General features: G+C 41.0%; 2 protein-coding genes across 4 annotated transcripts in view; one reads left to right on the top strand and one right to left on the bottom strand.

The window, feature by feature from the left end:
* The window catches only part of LOC123960518 (zinc-binding protein A33-like), a 19,586-nt gene extending 17,946 nt beyond the window's left edge, over window positions 1-1,640 (top strand). The window contains exon 2 of the mRNA XM_046035308.1: window positions 1-1,640. This exon is cut by the window's left edge and continues 1 nt beyond it. Within this exon, the coding sequence (XP_045891264.1) occupies window positions 1-1,042 (1,042 nt within the window). The 3' untranslated portion in view covers window positions 1,043-1,640.
* Window positions 1,641-7,285: 5,645 nt separating this feature from the next.
* Window positions 7,286-22,526, bottom strand: part of camk2b1 (calcium/calmodulin-dependent protein kinase (CaM kinase) II beta 1) — a 78,145-nt gene continuing 62,904 nt past the window's right edge. For 2 of the 3 annotated variants that reach the window (XM_046034427.1, XM_046034428.1), the window contains 5 exons: window positions 18,693-18,741; window positions 11,257-11,332; window positions 11,066-11,160; window positions 10,040-10,273; window positions 7,286-9,198 (listed from right to left, as the gene is read on the bottom strand). In XM_046034427.1, coding sequence (XP_045890383.1) covers window positions 10,041-10,273; window positions 11,066-11,160; window positions 11,257-11,332; window positions 18,693-18,741 — 453 coding nt within the window. In that variant the 3' untranslated portion in view covers window positions 7,286-9,198; window position 10,040. Of the gene's footprint in view, window positions 9,199-10,039; window positions 10,274-11,065; window positions 11,161-11,256; window positions 11,333-14,256; window positions 14,401-15,132; window positions 15,223-18,692; window positions 18,742-22,526 lie in introns of all 3 variants that reach the window. The other variant, XM_046034424.1, reaches the window with a different exon arrangement.

Genomic DNA, 22,526 nt, shown 5'->3' with positions numbered 1-22,526 from the left:
GGTGGTTCCTATAGAACAAGCAGTCAGTGACCTGAAGGGCCAGCTGAAATCTGACTTAGAGTCTCTGCAGGACAAGAGGGACAAATACAAACAAGTGGAGAAAACATACAATGAAGTGATTCAACACTCCAAGAAGCAGCTGTTGTCCACAGAGAGGCAGATCAGAGCCGAGTTCAACAAGCTCCACCAGTTCCTGAAAGAGGAAGAGGAGTCCAGACTGGCAGCTCTGAGGGAGGAAGAGGAGCAGAAGGGGGAGACTGTGAGCAGAGAGATGAAGAAGATTCAGGAGCAGATCTCCTCTCTGTCAGACAGTATCTCTGCTGTTGAAGAAGACCTGCAGAAACCCAGCGTGCCATTCCTCAGCAGTTATAAAGCCACTCAGACCAGAGCCAGAGTCCAGCGCTCACAGTCAGATCCACAGCTGGTCTCAGGAGCGCTGATAGATGTGGCCAAACACCTAGGCAACCTGTCCTTCAGAGTCTGGGAGAAGATGAAGGACAAGGTCCACTTCAGTCCTGTCGTTCTGGACCCAAACACTGCAAAACCCGGTCTCTATCTGTCTGATGATCTAACCAGTGTGAGACGTGGAGACACAAACCAGCAGCTTCCTGACAATCCAGAGAGATTCACTAAGTATGCCACTGTTCTGGGCTCTGAGGGCTTCAGCTCCGGGAAACACAGCTGGGAGGTGGAGGTGGGAGACCACCCTGCCTGGCTTGTAGGTGTGGTTAAAGAGTCGGTTGACAGGAAGGCGGAGGCAGGCGCCTCGCCAGATTATGGAATCTGGTGTTTATCACATGACAGTGGAAAATACACTAATGGTCTTGGCAAGACTGTCAGAGTGAAGAAGAGTCTCCAGAGGATCAGAGTCCAGCTGGACTATGACAAGGGGGAGGTGTCCTTCTACGAGCCTGAAGACATGACTCACATCTACACTTACAGAGACACTTTCACTGAGAAACTCTTCCCATATTTTAATATTGGTCCTAACGATGCTAAGACTATTGATATCAAAATCTATCAAACTCAGATTTCTCTGTGACGTTCAGGAATGTTAGCTGTAGTTGTTGGTGGTGGCGGTGGTTAGGTTGACATATCAATCAGTGTTTGTAATCAATGTTAGTTTAGCTAAAGTTAGAAAATGAAACTTTTGTCTTTTATTTTTGACATTCCACTCACTGTTGAAATGATTATAACTGAATAATTTGGTCATGTTGTTTTGTATCTAATTAAATTGCTGCTTTTTTGGCTTTATCTTTAAAGAAAATAGAATTTGATTCTTAATGAATCCATCCATCATCAACCACTTATCCTGCGTACAGGGTCGCGGGGGATTCTTAATGAATTTGTATTAATAATATCAAGTGATTTTTTTACATGTATGTTTCTAAGATCATAATGAATTGAAAAGAAGCCTCTTTTTGTCAACCAGTCATTATGTAGTGTGTATGGAAACTTTAGGCAATTCTTTTTTAATTTGGTGGCCGTCGATTTACTCTGAGGACACGAGATTTTTGATCAATTTCTGATTTGGTTTTAAATTGGGTTGTTTTGGAAGTGTTGCTGCACACTAAGACTGCCATTTTGTATAACCCTGTATTGTGTGATGTCATGGTTGATAAAAAAGGATTTCAACTTAGGATTTTACAGTTGCATTTGCCATTTGTCTTTTTATGGACATCGTAATTCATGCCTGATGGATAGCACTTGGGAAAATGTGTCAGTCAGAAAGGAGGAGTACACTGACTGACTTTAGAAATAAAATGTAACATTTCATAGTGCAAATGTCAATGAGATTTGTTATTGTGAAAGCTGTATGTGGCATGGCGACTTAAAGAAAAGCTAAAAGTTCATGCTGTAAGATCGAGCTGTAGTGAGGACTCTGCTTTGAAGTAGCAGCTGGTTTTGGGCTAGATTATTGTGATGTTGTGGCCTCTGGAGCTCCTGGGTGAGGACCTTCATGTTGACACGATGTCTTAAATCCACAAAGAAGGACTGTCCTTCCATCGGCACTGGGTTGAGAGCAGAGCAGTGCAGCCAGTGACACCAATCTTAACAGGTAAAACTTCAAACTTACTGTAGATTTTCTGCTCTTCTAAATAAAAGTTTTCTGATCCGAAAGAGTTTAGAGGTCATTGTTAAAATAGTTTAATAGAGGATATGAGAGAAGAAAGATTGAACGTGACTGTCTGTTTAACCTGCTGTTCAGTAATCGTCCAACAGAGAGAATAGTGTTAGTGTGACTTCTGATTTCATCTCTCTCTTTGAATGGCTGAATTAAGTCAGTCAGTCAGGTGAAGTGTGTTGGTATCAAGTTCCATAGTTTATCCAGGCTTGTTCCAGGATTGAGGTTTAAAGAATTAGTTCAGTTCAGGAGTTTCCTCAAGTACTCTGGTATGAAAGGAATCCACTCAGATATGCACATGTACCTCATCAACTCTAGTACTTACTCTGCAGAGAGATCAGTAAAACATCTGTGTGGTCTTCTGTAGCTACATGTTGGGATTCTTGCAGTCTGAAGAGCTGAAACTTTTAACACTCATCAACAAACTCACATTGTAGTTAATGATGCAAGTTTGCTTACACTGACTGTTGATCAAAGGTCGTCATTCAGAAGTGACTTTCTCTCTGAAAAGACTCGTATAACAGGTCACTGCAGCCTTGAGTGCATTTGTTGAAACAAGTGACATTCTGGACCCAGACACTGCAGACACCTGGCTCTACCTGTTTGATGATCTGACCAGTGTGAGACGTGGAGACACGAATCAGCAGCTTCCTGACAATCCAGAGAGATTCACTAAGTATGCAGATGTTCTGGGCTCTGAGGGCTTCAGCTCAGGGAAACACAGCTGGGAGGTGGAGGAGGGAGAAATATTAAATATTTCCAAAGCACAAAAAATAAACTATAAATGTCGGCATAATTAGGTACGTGAAGCTTTCTTGCTAAAATGGTGTGCATGGATTAAACATGCACACCAACTGGGACAAGAAGTTTTAATATGATGATTTTCCAAAGATGAGCAGTTATTTGTTTACCATGTGTGTCATGAAACACAGGTTACTGTTGACTGTCAGACATATTTTATTATTTCAGTTTTATCCACATGAACAAACTCAGTCTCCTTATTTATTCTTCTTTGACTATAGAAAATTCTGCAGAAATTACTTCATACTGCTTGAAACAATTTGTCTTTAGGCTTCAGTCTAAATTAGAGTAGCTCAAAACTATAAGACAATTGAAGGTCCATCAAATATTAACGATTGTGGGGATTAGGGCTGCAACTAAAAGTGGTTTCTATCATCAATTCATTAGTTGATTTGATTGTCAAAACAATATCAGAAAATTGTGAAAAATGGCAGTTAAAAACACCAAATGCTTATATTTAAAACTTAATAAATAATTTTAACGATTAATGATTGTTCAAATTGGCACCTATATGGTTTAGTAGGTATATATGACAGTTAATTTAACAACTTCACCCACAGTCCACATTTCCAATAATTTGCATCCAAATGTTGACTGCAAAGCCCTGAGCTTGTCTTTGATTTGTGGATTTTAAAGGTTGCTCGCAGTAGTCACCTTAATCCTGATCTCTAATATTAATCTATGATCACAGCAGCATTTACTTCCTAAATCTTGAACATTTATAAAGGCAGAGCTGCTGTTTGTTCCTGTGTTTATGTGAACTGTCCCTTAGAGGTGAAGCAACCCATCATCAACATATGAGTCTGTGTTGGATGAACTTCAGGATTTACACTGGATAACTGTGGATTCACTTTAAGCTGGATTCAAATATATGTATGTGTCCTGTCTGGTTAGCAAGTTTTCAGGTCAAAACATTAATGAGTTCATTTATGTCCCGAGTTACTTCTGTCAATAAAAACCAAAGCTGTGCTGTAACTTTGTGTGTTTGTAAACACAGAAACTGATTCACTTTAATATTTAAATGATCATTTTATTGATAACACCTTAACACATTTTCTTGAAGTTATAGAAACACGTGTAGCACGTAAGAGAACAGAGCGATAATCCCAAGAATCAGAGAACTAGAGGATTAATATTATTATACAGAAGAAACCCAAAGCGACAGAAAGAGACAAAGGGAAACTAGAAAGAGCCAACTGCAGAGAAATGATTAGAGAAGGTTGGATTGAGATTGAATGGCAGAAAGAGTGAAAGACGCCCTACGAAGAGAAGCCAGCTCAGTGTTGTCAGTGCAACTTAGTCGCTGGCTGGAGAAAGAAGATGGCAGAGGTTCAGAGCAGCACAGTAGCTCCAGTTTATCTCAGAAACACTTCATCTGACTTAACAGCTGACAGGAAGGCAGCAGAGCTCGCACTGACCTCACAGAGACTAGAGAAGGACGGTTATTGTAGTTTATGTGTAGGGCTGCCCAATTAATCACTGATTTCAGCTCTGATCAAACATAATCATGATTGATCAGTGGTATAGATACATTTTAGTTAAGAATGTAAAACGAGTCTGGAAACAGTTTGCTATATAAGATGAATAAAGGAGAAAGATTTTGTTCCCCAAAATCCCTGAGGAAAACAATCATCAACAACATGATATCAAACTGTGATCAGGATGGTCATTTTGGTCTTAATTGGGCAGTCCTGATCAATAATTATACAGGAAGCTTCTCCTTATTCTACACTTATAAACTGCTGTTGTCTCTGACTGGATTGTCTGCTGGCTTTGACACTAAAGTCAATTTACTGTGCAGCTACATTAGAAGCATCGATCTGCCATCCGTCTGTGTGTTTGTGCTTTACTTTGTGTGACTACGCCCCCTGCTGGAGCTCGTTAGCTCTTTGAACTGCCTCTAATCTGTCAGCTGGATTCAAGTGCTGTTCCTCAAAGTTACATGCAGGCTGAGTGACGCTCCAGTCCCTCTTGGTGCTGATAGTCAAAAAGCGTTCCTCGTGTTCTCTCAGCTACGTACAAAAGGCAGCCATTCTGCACTGACAACACAGAGCCCCAAAGAAAAGCATGCACAGTAATCTTCATCACATCATCATAGTCACTGTCAACATCTTCATAGTGCCACAGTCATTAATATCATCATCATCATAAAATCATCCTGATCATCATAATCATCATCATTATATCATCTTGAGACAAAAATAGTTATATGCACTTAAAAAGCTGAGAAAATAGAGAAAGTCGAGTATATCAGCATTCAGTAGAAAATGAGAAATCAAATAAAAAGAAAAACACTAAAAAACAAGTGTCTTGTTGACTGTCATGCAAAGAAAATGCCAGCTACGCTGCTAGTTAGCTGCAGTTGTGTAATACTGTGTACTCCCTCATTTAAATATGTGAATCTTATTATATTGATTTTCAAGTTAACACACTAAGAAGAACAGAAGAACAACACATTTGAACTGTACATGCTGCTATTTCTTCTTTTTTTCGGAGGGGTGGGGGTCATGTTCAGTTAGCACGATAACGCATGAACGCCTTCGGGTAACCTTCGACCTCTTAGTATGAGAACAGGGTCGACTAGGCAATAACACTGTTACTAGATGAGACACGAGTACATTACAACGACTGGTTCACCTGGGAAAAAACCTTAATTCAAAGAAAAGCTTCATCGCCTTAAAAGAAGGTTTTGGAGGGATAGTTCACACAAAATACAGTCCTGTATTATATGAGCTATAAAGTGATATATGTCCCACTCTGGCAAAGTGGCAATAACCTAACTAGAAGAAAAAAATGGACACCTTAAAACTGCACAAATAAAGTCAAAAACAACTTAAAACTTAAGTTTCAGAAGGAAAAAAGCCGGAAAAGAAAATGTAATTAACACCATGTTGGTCGTTACAGAAAAACACATGCAGGATGCAAATCAGGTGTACTATCCCTTTAAAAACGTTTTACATGGAGCAGTGTCCCTTTTAACAGCAACAGACAGTACTTGCACAAGTGCATGAGCTGTACAATAAGAAAAAACAAAACAACAAAGAGAAAGAAGCACAATAAAAATATCCACTAAAATAAATAAATAAATATTCAAAATAAATAGAAACCTGAGGACTATTCACCAAACCGACTGCCCGGTCTCTTAAAATCTTGGTCTGACCAATATGGGCGAGACTAATGTGAAGGCAGCCAATGGTGGATGAGCAAAGTACAGAGGAGCTGATCGCAAGTCAAACCCCCACAAAAACAGTTTTCAGTGCTGCAAAGTCCATCGGATTATTCCTGCCACCCCTGGCACAAGCACTTTATATCACAAAAAGCTGATAATACATGAAAGAAAAAAAAAAAAAAAAAAAAAAAGAATGATCAAATCATAAGAAAAACAGTCCTGGGCTGAAGGCAGAGGACTGATATGTCCTCCGAAATAAAGCCTTCACCCCTCCACTCCCAGGGGCTTTCAAAGGATACACACCGAGAGCAATGATGTACATGCTTGCAGACACACACACACACACACACACACAAGTATTGCACCATGTGGCAAAGGACTGCCCTGAACTGGGGAACCAAACCACAGAACAGGGGAGCCCTACACAAACCTCAAGGTATAGTGGAAAAAACTCCTCACACTTCAAGCATACACACCCTTGACTCTTCAGTACTGACGTGGGCCTAACTGCATGTGCTTCATGTAGACAAAGGGGCTGTGGCACCAGCTTCCTGCCCCATGGCTTTGGAAGTGAGAAATGTCACGCAGCTACTGCCATCCTGTCCTTTGGCGCACTGATTTCTTTTGTATGTCATGTTAGATTGGAAAAAAAAGTAAAGTTCCTTGTGTTTTGTTGTCAGACAGCGCAGTGATTTTAGAGAGCTAAAAATATCTCAACTTTGAGGGAAAGCGTGCTGAGCTTCAAGCGGGTGTTCAGCTGTTGCCTAGCAACAGCAGGAGCCACCAACAGCGCATCCCTCCACGAGCACCTTTTTAGCACCACTAGCCGAAACAACAAAACAACAAAACAGGCTGCTGGTGGAAACAGGGCCCTACACTGAACTCCTGGATCCCCCACTGAGATTTATGAGTCATCACTGTATAAAAAGGCAGAGGTGTGGCGTCAAAGGGCCGATACTGCGACCAAAAATAGTGCTCAGATTGTTGTCATGAAAAATACTTAGATGTAACATCCATCCATCCATCCATCCATCGTCAACCGCTTATCCTGCGTGGTGCCAATCCCAGCTGACATCGGACGAAATGAGGGGTACACCCTGGATAGGTCACCAGTCCATCGCAGGGCCACACATAGACAAACAACCACTCACACTCAAATCCACCCCTAAGGGCAATTTTAGAGACACCAATTAATCTAGCCTGCATGACTTTGGATGGTGGGAGGAAGCCGGAGCACCCGGGGAGAACCCACGACCTTCTTGCTGTGAGGCGACAGTGCTACTTAAATGTAACAGTTCGACATATTTATCTTGTTATTATGACATACCAAATGATTTCAGATTAACAAGAAGAGTTTCTTATACTATCACAAGGTGCTATGTTGGTTTAATAAGAAATAACATTAGATTTTGATTTTTTTTGTCCTTTCACATTTGTTCAGAGTTTTATTAAGCAGTTAAATGTTTTTTAGAGTCTTAGTGGGAGACATAAATACTTGACGAAACGTTGACGCATTTAGTAATTTAACAAGTGTTGCGCTTTTTCTATTTCATAAGAAGCGGATTAGGATGAATTCAATTTCTTATACTACAGCTGAGATTTGAGTATTTTAAGAAGACGGCCTTGAATTTGTTCAAAATGGTCTGTGGTTTCTTAACACAATGTTATTTCAATGCCTTAACGTCCAGTTAAACCTATTGAGGTTTCTCTAGTCAAAGATCAGTCTTAAAATAATCCTCGGTTTACATTAAAACAGGACTGGGACTAGTATACATGCAGCCTATTCTATCTATCAATAAAACTGTGCTCAATTAAAGCAGAAACTAGATCAAAAGATCTCACCCCAAAAAATAATAAAAAAATCTAATGGTTCCTTTAAATGAATTTTTTTCATTGTTGTCGCCTATAATATTTCCTCTCTGGACCGGATGTTTTTCTTGTTACAGCATGGAAAATACAAATGGGGATTAAACTCTAGGATTAAAGTGTTACACATGAAGATGGAAAAGTAAATTCAAGGTAAAACTCATATTGCATGCTTGTTTTGTATGTTTGAAATGTTCATGTTTTGATGCAGGAAGACACTCAGCTTAGCTAACTCTTACTCCGCAATGATGTAAGAACAAGCGGTTCCCCCAACTGTTAACCCCACAGTTATTATGTTTGGACTAGCACAAAGTACACAGTCACACACACACACGCACACACACACTATCTACATGAACACATGACACCATCAGACACACCCCTTCCAAAAAAAAAAAAAATAAAAAAAAAAGACAAAAAAAAGGAATAAACTAAAAAAATTTAAGAAAATAAAACCCTAAAACAAATAAAAAACAAGCTGACCATGAGTTTGCGCGCAGTATTATAGCTAACATACAAGCAAATTACAAAAACTGCCAATATCATTTTCCACATAATAGCCACAATAAAAACAGCCACTGTTAATATGGGGAAAAAAAACATGCTTCCTTAAAAAGATAGATAAACAAAACAAAACAAAAAAAATTCCTTCAACTCCAGAAACCACTGGCATCAAGAATTTAGAATTATACAAATGACATATACAATTGCAAATGTGTAATAATAATAATAATACTCATCGTAATAACAATGATAATAACAGATTTTACTTAAAACTTTACATACTGTATTCCCAGTGCAGTGTTTATGTCACACAAGTGTGGATTCACAGGAGGACAAGAGGGTTGGTGTCACAAGAGAGAGACCAGAGGAAGAAGGAATCACACAGAGTGCTGAAAACACCCCCACCCCGCAAATCACCCAGTGTGCCGGAGGGAGGAAGAGGAAGCCGGGGGGGGGGGGGGGGGGGGGGGGGGGGGGGGGAGCGTTGGACGTCCAGTTGATTTTGTTTGATGGTTGTCGGAAGATGTTGTAGGGCAGGTGACAGACGGGGGGAGTAGTAGTAAAAGAAGAGATGCATGCTGGGGGTTGAGGATGGGTGTCCAGTGAGGGAAGTTTGTTGGTGAAGGGTGAGGAGCCCTGTTCCCAAACTGACACTGGACTTGGTCTTTCATCCCTTCTCCTCTTCCTCTCTCTCTCCAGCAGAGCACTTCTGAAACAGCTATGGCGTTCAACCCTGAGAGGGAAAACAAAACAGCGTCAAATAAATTAAAGAAATCGTTCAACATTTTAGGGAAAAGGCGGATTTACTTTCTTGCAGAATGTTAGACAAGAGGACTGAGACCACTCTCAGGTCTGCAGGGTAAATATGATCTTAGCTTAGATTAGCATAGAGACTGGAAACTGGCTGTCCAAAGGTATCAAAACAGTTTTTATATGAATTTAACAAACGAGAACTCACGTGTTCATTAGCGAGCTTCAGAGGAGCTGGTAGGTGGATTTTTAAACTTTTTGGACAATTCCAGGCTAGTTGTTTGTTTAGTTGTTTAACTGGTGGGAATACCTCATCTTATTAAGCAGATTTCCAACGCTTTCTTCAGACTATTAGCATACCAAGGGCTGATGGAAACACACACCAATTATCTTTTGCTGACTCTCACATAAAATCTGTTCAGCATTTGATTTAACACAACTGTTTTCTGCTTGTAAACAGTGTGAGAACGCACAAGAACCAACCGTGAGGTGGCCAATGTGCCCAATACTAAATTTAGGATTAGAGTAAAATCTACAACTATCTTTTCTATCTGTCAAACTACTGTTCTGTTCTTCTTCTCCTCCATTTCCACTTAAGTTGTCGTCTTTAACTGCCAGTTAAGTGAAATCCTGTATCCTCTTTACTGTATTAATCTGATCACACGAAGTGCTTTATTGCCTAAAAATATATATTCATAAACAATAATAAACAGCTGCAGCTTCTTTCCAAAGTAGCAGTTTGAAAAAAAAGCTAAGTAGTCCGAGTACTGAGACGACACCTGCTGTCAGTTTTCTCCCAGTTGTCCCAGTGTTGTGGTCCTTACCTCACTGGAGTGGAGCAGCTGGTGCGCCTGAGCAGTGGAAGTGGATGTTCTGCCACTTGCTATCTCTGCGATGCCAGACGCGAGTTTCCTCTGACTGGCTGGACCGCGGCCGACCTTGGCCATCGACAAACTGAGTCAGGCGGATGTAAGCGATGCATGCCGCGTCCTCGCCGATCAGGTGGACGTGGGGGTTCAAGATGGTAGTGTGGATGGGCTTGCTGTTCTTAGCCAAAACTTAAAAAGATGACAAGAGCAATGTCAGGAGAAAGAATGAGCAGGACAACACAGTAATACTGTTGAATATAACAACTCCTCTACTATTATTACAACTAATTTTCATACAGTTCACGTGTATTGTATTAACAAGAAACGTCGGTTACACTTTATTTGGATAACTCGTCTACAGACAGTTAAAATCGATAAGCTGTTTGGTAGATTTAAGCACAAAAGAAACCAACATCTTGGTTAGGGTTTGTTCATGAAATGTCACATATGCTCTATTGATAATCTGTTAAACATCTACAGACAAAGCCAAACAGTTGAAATGTTACAAATACTCCAACTATCTGTAGTAGTACTCTCCAAGTGTTACTGAAAAGTCTTACAAGCTTCGTTGTGCAGATTCACACACTGGCACACAATTTTGAGCACAAGTTCAACAAAATCTCTATTTTAGAAGACGTGGGAGCTGCTGTGAAATATCTTCAGCCATCATTGGCGAGTCTAGCTTTTTCAGGATGGAGCTTTAGTTAGATTTCTCTACTTTGATTTGATGCTTCCTGTGGAAACATGTCTCTTTCTGACACCTGAAACCGGCAGTAGGGAAAATGGAGTGATGTACAGCAGCTAATGAAGAGTAGACTGAGCACATTTCTCTTTTTGAGCTCCATTTTAAGATTCAAACTAACCACAAGAGTATGTTCACAATTAAACTAAACATAAACCCAATATTTACAAGCAAGACTGCAACCACATGAGCTCAGAAGTGATTTGAAAAATTACATCATTTTCATTTATCAGTCTTACGGTTCTCAAAGTAGAATCTGTGGAAGTCCATCCCCTCCACCAGGTTCCCCAGCGCCTCCGGCTCAAACGAGGTCAGTCCTGGGTCACAGATCTTACTGAAGAGGAAAGAGCAGGAGGTGCTCATGAAGCCAAACTATGAACCCATATGAACAAAAGCCAAACACAAACCACACACAATAATGCAGACTCACGCGTATGCCTCAAAGTCTCCATTGTTGATAGCCTCTATCAGCTGCTCAGTGATCTTGATAATTTCTTGTTTGCGTGCTGCAGAGGACAATTGGAACAGAAGTTAACTGGGAGGCAATTGAAACAGTTTGACAGATGGAGAGCAGTTAGTTAAAGAATAATTTTATGTTTTAACGCAACACCCCAGATGCTCAGGCACGGGCAGTGAGAACCCCAACATACATTCATACTTACTGAGAATACTTTCCGAAAAACAGAAACTAATGTGTCCACTTCTCTTGGCGTTTGTATAATGAACTGGAAAAATATGCTTTATTGTGAAATTACTTTTGCTAAACGTAGATTCAGTAGGACAAATGTGTGAAGCCTGAACAGCAAGTTAATTAATTACTGAATTTGTTTGGGAATACATTTCTTGTCCTTAAAAAATAAAAAAACTATAAAAAAACTATAAATCTACACACATACTACAGAGAGCTTGCTCATCATGTGATTCTGAACACTATAATATGAGAATGCACAAGGCATCTTGTCACCACAAGCAATGTGACCTATGTATTTAAAAACATCACAAGCAACCGAACGATGCACAAATCTGTCCGCAGTCAGCAGTGCACTGTGTGGCAGACGGAAGAGGAGGTTAATAACACTCAAAGGCAAAAAGCACACACATCCAGAGTTTAATTTCCAAGTCAGCTGACAAGAGAGCAGTTTAACACAAGCCCTATCACCAGTCTTCCAAAAGCAGAACACGCTGATTGTTAAATACTCTTGCTCACGCACAGGCCCGCGCTGAAATCATGAAATGTCATTTAATTAAGCCCCGTGATTGGCAGCTACCATGTGTGGGGTTGGGGCAGGTCATGCTCGGTACTCACTCTGGGAGGAAGACAGGGAAGGGCTGGAGGGGGAGTGGGGTGGGGGTGGGGAGGTGGTGTGTGCAGGCGAAGGGGTAGGCCTGGCGCTGGGTACCAGCGCCGGGGCAGCGTCGGCTTCGGGTGCGGATGCAGGTGCAGGAGCAGCCGGCACCCTGCGAACGCTGCTTACCAGGTCGGTGAGCCGAGACACTGAGTGCCGTCCAGGCAGGATGGATGGATGAGTGGGAGGTGGTGGGGGTGGAGGAATGCAAAAGAACAGATAAGAAACCGTGAGGAGGTAAAAGAGAATATAGGAATGAAGAAATAAGGAAATCCCTTCAGGAATGTTTGTGTTTGTGGTCACAATAACTACAAATTGAACTACAGTGTCTGCAACATGGCTAATAATCACACTTTTCCCACATAATCAACGATTCATCAACTATACATCAACATAGTTTAGCTGCCTTTGTATTACATATTCCACAGGGCAGCATTAGGAAAGCAGACTGAGGATCATTCAGCGGTCAAACGGTTGGTTGGTTGGTCTATGGTTTCATATGGGAGTTTTGGGAGAAGTTAAGCACACTTTGCTTTTCATTAAACCTGCAGTATTATACCTTTCATTTGTCCTCATTTCATTTGCATACAGTTATTACAAAAGATTACTTCAACAAAGAACACAATTTAATTAAACCATGCAGTTACAATAATAAACATGGAACATAAACATAGTCAAGCTGACTCACTGTATTAGGTCTATATTGTGCTGATGATACATTTAAAAAGGTATATTTTACAAAAACTGGAATTTAAAGGACAAAGATGGTGTTATTCTGTGTTTTACTTACAGGCAGTTAAAACCAACACCAAAACAAACAATGAGCTAGTCTGTCTCATAATACTTAATACTACTATAATGACATCGACTTGCCATTTGAGAATCCTGACTACTATAATACAACTAATAATACTCTGACTTTCCTATGTCGTTAATCTACATGTATAAAATGGAGGAATAAATATATAATTTCACCAAAAATAATTAAGTATATATATTTCAGTTTGGCAATGTGCATTTTTTCACAAACGTTACTCAAACAGTAGTAAAGTAGTGCATCTGTTTGGGACTATTTTCATCAGGGGAATAATAGACATGTGGTTCACCATTGAATATTTACGGCAGCTGTGTGGCACTGACTCAAAATAAACTTCAGTACCCGTGTTCGTTGCAATGAACATGTCACTCAGTGCAACAATGTGGCTCACTGTTTTGTTTTTAATACCTTTTGGACAACAATGGAGCTCCAGGAAACAGAAAAATAAACTTCATCAGCGTATGGCTCCACAGACTACTTAGAATCAATTCATTGTTTTGCTCTTGTCACAGGATTTACTTGACAATAACAAAAATATACATTATCAGCTTTATTTTTTAATAAGGACGAGTGCGGGACTTTTATGTATGAATGAACATCAGTTACCTTCAAGCCCTCGCCAAATGAGTTCACACAAGCCTGATAAATCCTGTCACTGCCATGTTAATCTCTTTGTATTCACATTATACTATAGTTTTTAAATCTGGTGTCTGTGGTGACATTCCCACACCGGCAAACCGGTAGTGATGTGTTTTAATGATTGGTTTGCCTATAGTGTAGCATACGCAGCAACAGATTAGGCTACAGCAACATGGAGCACGGCAGAGCCAATACGTCAAAAGCACAGTGATGAGTAATTACTCTCACTGTCACAGGGAGACACAAATGTTCCACACTGCAGGTTTAAAAATGTATTTTGATTCTGCAGCTGGAGGTCATTTTAACATTTTCATATCTCTTTAGTGCCACTTTAGTACCATTGCTTTCTTGACTTCGGAAGTTTGGTCAACAAGAAAACTGAAGGGATTTCTAAAGATGCAGAAATGACAAAGGTGCACCAAGGGTGAGCTATGCAGATTTAAGATATAAGCTGTTTTACTTCCTGTCCCAAAATGACAAATGAAAGGGCCCCCTTTTCATGCATCACCCTGGTATGGGAACAGAAGAACAGGAGATGGCAATTTATGTTTTTAAGTCTCATCATCACTTTATCTTCCAGTCGTCGTCTACTGTACACTCCCTGTTGGTCTGGCTCTTTTCTACTTACTCTGCATTGGGACAACAGGGGTGTGTGGAGGGGAGGGGGCAGAGAGGACAGCAGGAGGTGGAGTGCTGGATCTCCCTTCCCCGTCAGAAGTGGGCCCTGAGCCCCTACGCACTGAGCCCAGCAGGTCAGCAAACTTTGTGGCAGCTAAGTTTAGGAGGGAGGAAGGGAGGAACTTAAATGGAAGGTTGATCAAAGCATTTTGGGCGTTCAGATGAACAAACTTCATCTCGGGGAGCACTAAGACAAGCAAGCCACAAGCCAAATGTGAAAAAAAGGTGAGATTTAAGTCTAATTTACTGTGAAATCGTGGTACTTGGTGTGTCATTAGAGCTCTCCACGATGAAGTCTGACTCATAGACAGTGAAGGGAAAAATAAAAAAAAACACACAGAGCAACATTTATTCCTAGAAATGTCTGAAAAACAATGTTAAGACAAAGATTGTCATGGAGCAGTATTCTGTTGCAATTCCACGTAAATCCATGAGAAGGAGACAACGAGTTACTCTGAACACACGTGGCGTGGGCAGAACAGGGGGGAGGATAGGATTGTAGAGGAGCAGAAGTACTATGAGGCATCTCACTGTTTTTCAAAACGACTGGTTATGTTGGTATTAAATGTTTTAGACAGTCTGATAGTAAGATGCAAGAATGGTTCTGACTAAGAAGGCTCTAATGGAGGAATGAAGCGCAGAATAAGTTAGTCAGGGTACTTTAGGGATTTAGTAGTGCTAAATGACAGTGTTTGTATCCTTTTAATAGATGCAGGACCGCTGAAACGAATACACACAAGGAAGGATTTTGTCAGGTTATATTGCTAGTACAGGATATAAATGTGCGTGTGTTACAGGCTGCATTTGGCGGGCCATGCTGACTTACAGTACACAGCAGCTGAGGAGCCCTGAGAGCTATCAGGCTGGGAGCTTGTGCTGGACTGCGCCTTAAGCGAGCTGTTGTCTAAGCTCTTCCCTGATGACATGCACACACACAGAAGGAGACCAAACACACACATGAACGCAAAGAGAGATGGCCAAACATATTGCACATGAAAACACAACAGAAATGTCACATTGAGAAATGATGGGAAGGGCGAAAGCGAGTGTGAGATGACACAGCGGGGGCAGATAATACAAGATGATAAACCCAGTGAGATAAATTATCTCGCAGTGACCTCCATCACGCAATTTCAAAAGCATTTTCATTGTTATTCAAGTTAATAAGTCTGTTTTAGCAGGATTTCCAAGTGTAGCTGCTGCTGCATGTCAGCTTTTACTGAGACTTGATGACAACGTGGTGTTGGCCATGATAATGAGAGAGAGGATGTGGATGTTTGATGTTACTCATCAACACTCGTCTGTTTAATCAGCAGGCACAGAGGAAAACGCAACATATGAACACTCGTTGCTGAACAGAGGGAAAGAAAGCATGCCTGCAGAGGAAAAAAATAGATGGCACGAGACTGGCAGGACAGCTAAGAGAGACAGGAAAAAGGAGATTCCTGCCACAAAACCATAGTAGTAGAGGTATGACCGCACCCTCTCCAATGTGAGCAAATGAAATTCACAGACCAACGCAACAATCCACAACATTTGCATAAAAAAATGCAAAAAAAAATATTTCTGCACAGAGGTAACTACAGAAACCAAACAACCAGAAAAAGACGTAACAGTACAGCCCACACTGTTTGACTGATTCCTTGGACGCGCAGTGCAGGAACTTCCCAGCAATTAGCACTTAATTCCACAGATGTCACAACAATGACGTAAAAAATGATCGCCTATGCAACAAATGAATGACTCACAACAAGTCTCCCTCTGAAAAGAGCGTCTGTAACATATTCTCTACTATAAACGCGCTGAGAGTAACAGAACAGATATGTGTTAAGATGCTCCAAAAGCCAGCACAGTTGTTGGGTTACAAAGCAGCTGTCGAGCTGTCGCTGACCTGACATGATCCTACAAAGGCCAACATGACAGACTTTTCCAACCTAACACAACTCCCCTTCCTCCCGCACTCACCTGGCTCTTGTAGTTTTCTCTGGCACTAACCGTGCTCTGCCGGTTCATATCTTAGGAGTCTTAAAGCTGCTGTGTGAGACCAATGCTATCTAAGGGTGGCGCTAGCAGAGCGATGTGTTTTTAACGCCTCTCTGGGCATTCTGTCGCTATTTCCTGTCCCCGTTGGCTAAATTTAGACACCTCCCACTAAAGCCCCGACCCCCCTCTAAAGGTGCCCTTGCCCTCTACACTCCTGCCAGAGGGGTGGGGTGTTAGGGCTCCAATTTGGGACCTTGGAAGGGAAGAAAATGGGTAGGGGGAGGATACCTTTCACTGTGTGTACAGGGAAAGTCCAGTGTGGTACAGTAGAGCCTGGGGGGTATAAAGGATTTTCAGGTGATGCAATGCTCCTTCTGGGTATCCTACTTCTACCAAGGGTCATTTTAATAATTTACTGTAAATTAGCAACAGGGTGAACTTTTCAGACAGACATATATTTTTCGGGCACAGTGCAACAACAAAAAAAACCTCTTTTACTGGAATCTCACCTACTGGCTGTCCACAACTTTCAAATAACATAAATAACATTTTGACAAAGAGTTATAGATGCAATCACTTTGCTTTATTAGCTTGCAAGTAAGATAAATAATGACGACAAACACTGAATGTTTCTTATGTGCTCTGGAATAGATAGAAATAGATAGTTTGATCCCAAGAGACTGGCGCTAACGACAGTTAACAGCATGGTACAGATCAAAATGTTTAACCAAATCTGGCTAACGCACACTAATGCAGCTGGTGCACTTTACTTGGTAATTTTCAATTTTTCCACTAAATAAAATATAGAGTTTGAACTCCATCCTCTCAGGGCTTTATGTGACATTTCAGATTGTGTACTCCTTTCAGAAAAGTGCCTCAGTTACTTTTACTTTGAGTACATTTTAAAGGACTTGCCCAAACCTCTGCTTTTACAATAAGCATGATGACACCAGTAAAATTGGGGCAGGCCACTTCTACTTGAGAACTACTTCATAATTATTGCCCTCTTTCCAGCACTGTTTTATATTTTTTATTATTATTAATTTTTTTTTTTTTTACAGACCTACATGACTACATGACTGCCATGGTTGCTAGGGAATTTGTGGCAGCGAAGCCTCTATAGGGAGGAGGAGGAAGCGCACATTTTGTTCTGTATGCCCGACACCGAAATGATACATTCATGACCTGATACAGATGCATTGTATTCAGCTTGGATGTGGAGAACAGGGGTGTTTGAGTGTGTTGGCATAGATAAGCAGAGGCAGAATCCATACATTCACCACACAGACATTGTTTCAGTCGCACACACAGCGGACAAAAAAGGTTATTTGCCGATATGTGTGATATGCGCAACTAAGATGGTCATTTCACAATTTCAGCCACACGCAACATAAACACATGCTCGCAACACAAGTACACAACTCCGCAAGCTGACACACCACCCGGACATGTTGGTATTTTAGAGGTGTGTGTTTCTTAGTATTAAGATTTCTGCCAAACGCCATCGCTTGAAAGAAAGCCAAACCACAACAGCATAACACGCAGTACAAGGCCTCTTACATTTCACAGCCCCCTCCCCCCCCACCTCTGAGCCACACACAAAACTTCGCTTCAGTCTTTCTGAAAAACCAGCAGAAGCAATACAACCAGACTCCATAAGGGGTCAGTAAGAGGTCAGCTATCAGCCAGCTATCTAGCGTGTGCTACTGTGATAAAAAAAAATTCTTATTATATATTAAAATAGAAAATAATAAGTCATTAAGCAATTTTCTGTTCCACATTGTGTCTGTAAGCTTTTAAAAATGGTCAAGATTCACGACTTCACACGTTTACTCAGATACAGAATACAAAACACATCTTTTCAACAGCTGGCATCATAACGCATTACCACCCTGAGGCTCGCGATATTGCCGTCTAATAAACAAGAAGCTAATGCAAAGCAGAGCGCCTGTTGCCAGAGGACATTTGTAGGCTCTCTGGATTATCGTAATGCTTAATTGTAATTTCTAAGCTTTTAAAAATGATAGCAACTGTGCCCAATTTCATAAAGACAGACTCAGATCCAACAATTATGTCAGCAAATAATGATGAACACCTTTTACTGCAAGGACAACTGAACGGCAACTGACCAAATGTCCTCTACTTTCTGGCTGAGTGTGCTATCTGCTGTCACACAGTTGTTTTTAATGCTTCTGTTGTTTCAAAACATGTCTGTCTCGTGTGATAATTTTGATCATGAGAGGTTCTGCAGTTACACAGGTTGTTCACTGACTGCCTGCCTACCTCAATACATTAAAAATGTGAAGTGATGATCCAAAATTTGTCAAGTTCCCAGAAGTACTTCAGCCTTTCATTTGAAGCAAACACTTCGGCACGACATGATTTGTATCTGTGCAGTCTTACCTTTCACATCTTCATCCTCCACAGTGGTGTTGCTGCTATCTGATGATTCCTGGAGACCAGAGACAGACAGGTCTGGGTTCAAACACAGTAGCACTCACATTTGTGCTGAAGACACATAGAAGACACACATACTTGTTTTACAAAATCAAAACACAGGCCAGCAGGGGGCATATTCTTATGTTACCATCTTCACAATACAGAAACAACAGAGCACTACATGTTGTATATGGAGGCCAATGAATGTGGATTAAATCCATAAACAGATGCCAGGACAAAATCCCAATATTGTTCAGTGTGTTAATGTGTCACAACCATCCAATAGTTGCAACTAGAAAGTCAAACCATTCCAGCAAACCCATCAGCCTCATAGTTCAATCTGCCACTGTGTCATTTTATATTTGACTTTTTTTTACCCATGGCCTAAACTTCTTTTCTCTTCTTCTACCCCGGGCAAAGCTCCCTCTGCTTCATTCTCAGTGTGTGTATGTGTGTGTGCATCACACCACATGGACAAGTGACGTCTTTCCTCCATAGGGTGTTTTTGTCTCTTGCTGAAACTGACAGAAACTCAATGGGATGCGCTCCATCCATTTCTTTCCAGAATGCAGGCAGAATGGATTCTCAAATGGCAAGTCGATGTCATCTTAAGCAGGGCGTCAGATCGCTCTATTCATCTACCTTTCAGTCTTCCAGGCTGTCTTTTTTTTGTCAGGCTTTTGCCAGAGGAGAAGTTAGCTTCTGATTTCCAATTAGCAGATTAAATGGGCCTAAATTCCCCTGCATGTACAGGAGAGCTGAGAGACTCGGTGACCTCATTAGAAGTGTACTCGTGCACGAACAGCAACACAAGCACAAAGCACAAAAGTGGTTTCATAGCAACTTTTGTGCTTTGTAAAGAGCAGCTGGTGACCTGAGCAGAGGAAGAACAAGTATAGACAAAAAGTGTGTATGTGTGTGTGTGAGGGAGAGAACTGTGGCAAGCATCCTCAAATATTAGAAATATTAAAAGTGTGATCACACCTACAGTTTGCATCTTATTCATTTAGTTTCATGCTAGTATACTTTGTGCACTTCGCTATAGTTTCCCTCACTGGTGTTTATACTACATTCACTTTCATAATAAAACCTCCTGTTTTGGGCCATTTCCCGTACAAAGCTGATATTACAGACTTACAAAGGTCAAAATTCATCATTCTCACATGCCCAGATGGATCCAACAAAACCAGCAACTGTTCTAGCCGTCAGTAAGCTGCTTTAAACCAGCCTAGTGTAAAAACTAAAACTGCAATGAAACAGTATTCTTGCCATAAACTGTCAGTCCTGTGTACCCTCTCAGACACCCGCCATTGTACACATTGTCTGACGTCTGACCCAAAATCTAATATCTAATCAAAGGTCACACTGGTGTGACGTGGTTATAGAACAGAGCACAGTGGCGCACACACACACACACACACACACACACACACACCACACACACACACACTAAATACTTCATCATACCTATGAGGAAGGGATGTTACTGCAACATGCAGGTTCATGCACAACTTCTAAACATTCACACAACATTCAACTGTAGCAGCTACATTTAGGAGCTATATGATATACACAACAAATACACTATAATTATACATAAAGATATTAAGAAACATCTCTTTCAGCTATATTAGAGCTATGTGTGAACCACAATCTAGTCAATAAATTATATGATCCTTTTGAATATGAACATAAAATCATTAGAAATAGTGATCATTATGCCGATGACAAGAAAGACATGCAAGAAGCCTGTGACTGGGATGATCCTGGGTGTTGTAATATTTTTTACAGGGAAGTTCTCAAAAGTACTTTTACTGAACACTTACATGAGCCAAATGTCAATTATGGTAAATCTTTGTTTTACTTGCTGAGCTCTGATATAAGCTACTGAATATTTAAATTATTTTCTGGTGAGCTCCCCACTGGTCCCACTTATAACATACATACTGTTGCAGTTGTTGCCCTCATTAGTATACTGTTCATTTGTAGTATTGGGGAGTGTAATGTGTGTGTGTGTGTGTGTGCGCGCGTGTGTCAAGGTCCCCTAGGTGGAATAATGAGTCACAAGAACACACAAGCTTACTCAATGGGGCATCTGGTTAACAAGGTAAACAACAATTGCATGTTTTCCATAAAAATATAAAGCGAATATATCTGAGGGGTTTACTCTCAAGCAACACACATACACAGACAGACATATGCACATACGCATTAATAAACCAATGACAATGGTGTGCTCACACCGATGCATAATGAGAAGAAGGATCAAAGGTCAGGAGAAGATGAGGAAAAGGAGGAGAATGACAAAGAATAGGTCAGGACTTGGGAATGATGTCTACCTTTGTCCCGTCCACTGGATTATGGATGACGGTTGTCTGAGGTTCCTGGAGAAGGAGGAAGAGGAGGAGGGGATGTGGATGGAATAAACGAGAGAAAGGGGGAGAAAGAGGGAGGGAAAGAAAGATAAAAGAGTGTGAAAATGTACAAAGGAAACAAAGAGGGTGATATGAATGTTGGATAAAGAGAAAGTGTTTGTTAAGGCTGACAAAGGAGAGAGAGAGGGGAGTCCTCCAAAGCGAAGTGAGTGGGTGGATGAGCTGAAAACCGTAATTTGGAGTCAGTTCTGTTCTGTGCAAATTCAACACACACACACACACACACACACACACACACACCAAGAACAGATACAGCACTGAAACTCAGGGTGAAGTGCTTGCCATATATATCTCTCTCACACACATACAGTACATATCCACAGCCTAAGGAAAGGCACAGCATAAAGCTGCACTCAAAAACTGTGAACTTTATTCAGCCTTAACTTATCCAGGGTTTGCTGAACATAGGCACTTTATTCTACACTACTTTGCTGTGCATGCGTACAGTGCCTTCAATGCCCTACACATGTACAGAATCAAGAAATAATCTAGATTACAATTAAGAGAATATCAACCAGGGCAGACAACATAAATGAAATGGGGGATGACATAGATTAACACTTGCCTCAACATCTTACAAGGCACTGAGACGCCCAGCAAAAACACCTCAGAGATGCCTCATAATATGAAAACAGGTAATTTTGTTCCTTCACACTCGTCTCGACAGAAAAGGCAAGCGCTGCCGGGAAGATACTGTCATCATCTCAGGATCCCTTTCTAAAAGAAATTCAGTCTGAAATCACTCACTCCACAAGATTAGCCAAACAGTAGAACTTTTCTCTTTGTTATTTTTCTGCTATCAACCCCATCTAAATCTTCTTGCTGCTAAAAATAAGCTATCACCTCTAAGCTATGACTATGCTACTTTTTTAGCAAAATTTCCAACACTGGTACTTGGCCTTTATGGCTGACAAACCCCACAGCGCTGGCTTCTTGCCACCCTATACGGCAGGCACTGATTGCTGATGATTCAGAATGGAGACAGATATATTTTCTTCCCTTTCTGGAGCTCTCAAGTCATTTGATCTACAGTAGAACAGAACCCATCAGCACCCCCCATATTTGTTGCAGCTCTCTTCGTCCCCCAGGACGTGACACCTCTGGGATGACCAATCATCAGCTTTCTCCTTGAAGATGATGTTGTCAGGGCAACCGTCGCCCAGGGCAACAAGCACCAGCGGCAACTTGGGCAACCTTTTTTTTTTGCAGATTAGGAGGAGGCGGTGGGTCCTGATGGCATCACATCATCAAATGGGGAAGGGTTTGACCATTACACATACTGAAACTGCTGCTCTTCCAGGAATGTTCTAGTAGCACAGCTAAGTTAAATTAGTTCAATATATGTTCTTTTGTGTTATGGAAA

This window comes from Micropterus dolomieu, linkage group LG21 (genome assembly GCF_021292245.1).
Source record: "Micropterus dolomieu isolate WLL.071019.BEF.003 ecotype Adirondacks linkage group LG21, ASM2129224v1, whole genome shotgun sequence".
NCBI classification, from domain to species: domain Eukaryota; kingdom Metazoa; phylum Chordata; class Actinopteri; order Centrarchiformes; family Centrarchidae; genus Micropterus; species Micropterus dolomieu.
Note: the sequence above shows the minus strand (reverse complement) of the source record. Positions and strands in the feature narration are given on the sequence as shown.